This window comes from Penaeus vannamei, chromosome 15, assembly GCF_042767895.1.
Source record: "Penaeus vannamei isolate JL-2024 chromosome 15, ASM4276789v1, whole genome shotgun sequence".
Lineage (NCBI taxonomy): Eukaryota > Metazoa > Arthropoda > Malacostraca > Decapoda > Penaeidae > Penaeus > Penaeus vannamei.
In genome coordinates, this window is record NC_091563.1 from 43,802,646 (window position 1) to 43,805,145 (window position 2,500).

General features: G+C 37.9%; 1 protein-coding gene across 2 annotated transcripts in view; it reads right to left on the reverse strand.

Annotated features, from left to right (window-relative positions):
• LOC113800802 (uncharacterized) overlaps positions 1-2,500 on the reverse strand; it is a 20,464-nt gene that overhangs the window by 6,464 nt on the left and 11,500 nt on the right. For both annotated transcript variants that reach the window (XR_011399117.1, XM_027351588.2), the window contains exons 4-5: positions 2,363-2,500; positions 1,754-1,945 (exon numbers count right to left, since the gene is read on the reverse strand). The exon at positions 2,363-2,500 is cut by the window's right edge and continues 13 nt beyond it. Coding sequence is in view for 1 of the 2 variants with exons in the window: in XM_027351588.2 (XP_027207389.2) it covers positions 1,754-1,945; positions 2,363-2,500 (330 nt within the window). In the remaining variant the exon portion in view is untranslated. The remainder of the gene's footprint in view (positions 1-1,753; positions 1,946-2,362) is intronic.

Here is a 2,500-nt window from a genome sequence, read left to right on the forward strand (position 1 = left end):
TCCTTCTACCTCGAAGGTAGGTAACCATGCTGTTCCTTGTGCTTCATATGACAAGCAGTAATATGGCGAGACAAGCGCGTCTCATGAAGCATATGTCTCAACATAAATACAATGTATCCAGGAGACACAACAACAACGCCCTTTTCTGCCATTAGTGGGACACCGGCCATCAGGTGGATTGGTTTGCAGTTCGCATTGTCTCCTCGCTTCCCACATCCTCCGCCTTCTTCCGTATGCCGTAGACCTCCTGATCCTTCGACCTGATCTGACCTCCCTTTGGTTCAGACCTGTCCTTACCAGCCCCGTGTTCCCCATTATTCCTCTCCTTTTCTCTCTCGTGTACTTCTTCCTCTCCCTTTTCCCTTCAGACCCGGAGATGGAATCGAGGAGGATGTATGTATATATACATATATACATATTCATATATATATATATATACTTATAATTATGTATTTATATACATACACACACACAAATATATATATATATATATATGTATATATATATATATATATATATATATATATATATATATATATATATATATGTGTGTGTGTGTGTGTGTGTGTGTGTGTGTGTGTGTGTGTGTGTGTGTGCATATATATATATATATATATATATATATATATATATATATATATATATATATATATATATATATATATATATATATATATATATATATGATGAGTAAAGAAAACCTCTCCGACCTTGCAGGCAAGTATCTGTGACAGACGTTCAAACCAACTGACCTACACGACTCAAAAAAAAGAAAGAAAAAGAAACGAGCGTGCAACAAAGAGCTATCAAGCTTCCATAGACATTACCCATGTACTCATACTAAAGTAAGGATAGCGAAGTTTTACACACTCCCCGTGGGCATTCGGTAGAAATTGATAGAGCAATTTAAATCTGAGGTCAGAAGTACTGAGATGTATTTAAGAAAGATGGAATAATGCACTGCTGCTTTGGTATGATGAATAATTAACACTGCAGGCAGGTAACTGCAAGACAGACGTTCATACCAGCTGAGCTATTCAGCCAATAAAAGGAGTGCAACTAGGAGCTATCCAGGTTCCATAGACATTACCTATTTATAAATGTGAGTAAGGATAGCGCATAAAAGAGCGTAGTCAGTCAAAGAAACGGCTAAAGAGAAGTGGCTTGGCAGACAGCGGGTTCGGCGGAATCAATTTATTGTGTAAGAAATTCTATCAGGAAGACCCGCCAGTTTGTCTACCACTACATTCGCATATAGCAATCAGCCAAAACTAGATCTTCGACTTGGAATCTTACGCTGGGAAATGGACTCGTTTTAAATAAGCGTGGTGGGCGACTTTTTACTGCACTTCATACTTATTTAGCAAAGTCTTGTACAGGTTATACAATTTCTGTCGGAATTTTTGGTGCTAATGCTATTAGCATCTGCTTCATTGCTATCGTAAGTAAAATTATTACTGGTGTCGTTTTAACCCTTGTAATTTTCATTTGGTTTTGCTATGATGTGCCTAACTAGAAGTATTACCTTCATATATTTTTTACATTTTTCTACCATATGATTGGTTTGCACACACATCTTAATAGGAGTAGCGAAAGTCTTATCGTAAATTTTCGTAAAAATGATAATAGTTTTCAACATTATATTAAAAAATGATGCCAATATTTAGTAATCACTACCACTACTATATTTCTCACCTTTTTTTTTTACTATTATCAATTTTACTGGTGCACTTACTATTGCAAATCTACTCACGATCGAAACCGACACCCGAGCCGAGCCATGAAGCTCTCACCCAACCGACCCGCGTCTCGCTGCGCCAATTTGGGGGAAACCACAACAAGGGCGTCCTTGTCCATCCGCACGCCGTCGCGGACGAGGCCCTCCAGCAGGCGGTCACACACCAATGCGTTGCTTCCAGCACCGGGCAGGGACAGAAAATGATATCTGCATGTGACGATGCAATATAGAAGGAAAGAACACATAGGAAAATAATAATTCAAGAGCTAGAGTTTGTGATACTTCTAAATACTGCCAAAATGAATAGTGATAATAAGGATGATGATTAAAATAGCAAAATAATGACAAATTACATAATGATCATGCTGATGACAGCTTACAACAATGATGTCAGAAATGATTGACGTAATGATAAGAACAATAATAACAACGATAATGACTAATGATAATAACAGTACTGAACTGCTATAACTACTGCTCATATGAATATCATTATCAGATGTAAAATTTAGTTATTAAAATATTATTGTGTATACACTTTATTTTGGTGGACTGGAATATTATTATTATTAATCAGCAGAAAGACCATATTATCTGACAGAAAATAACAATTGCGAGGCCCACCGACTCTCCTTGGGTTGAAGCGCAGAAGCAGCTCGACACGCCCATTCCAACGTGTCGCCATCGACATTGCTAATTATCAGCTCCAACTTCAGACTCTCCGGTAGTGCCTGAAGTAACTCCGCGTCCACTTCACGTGCA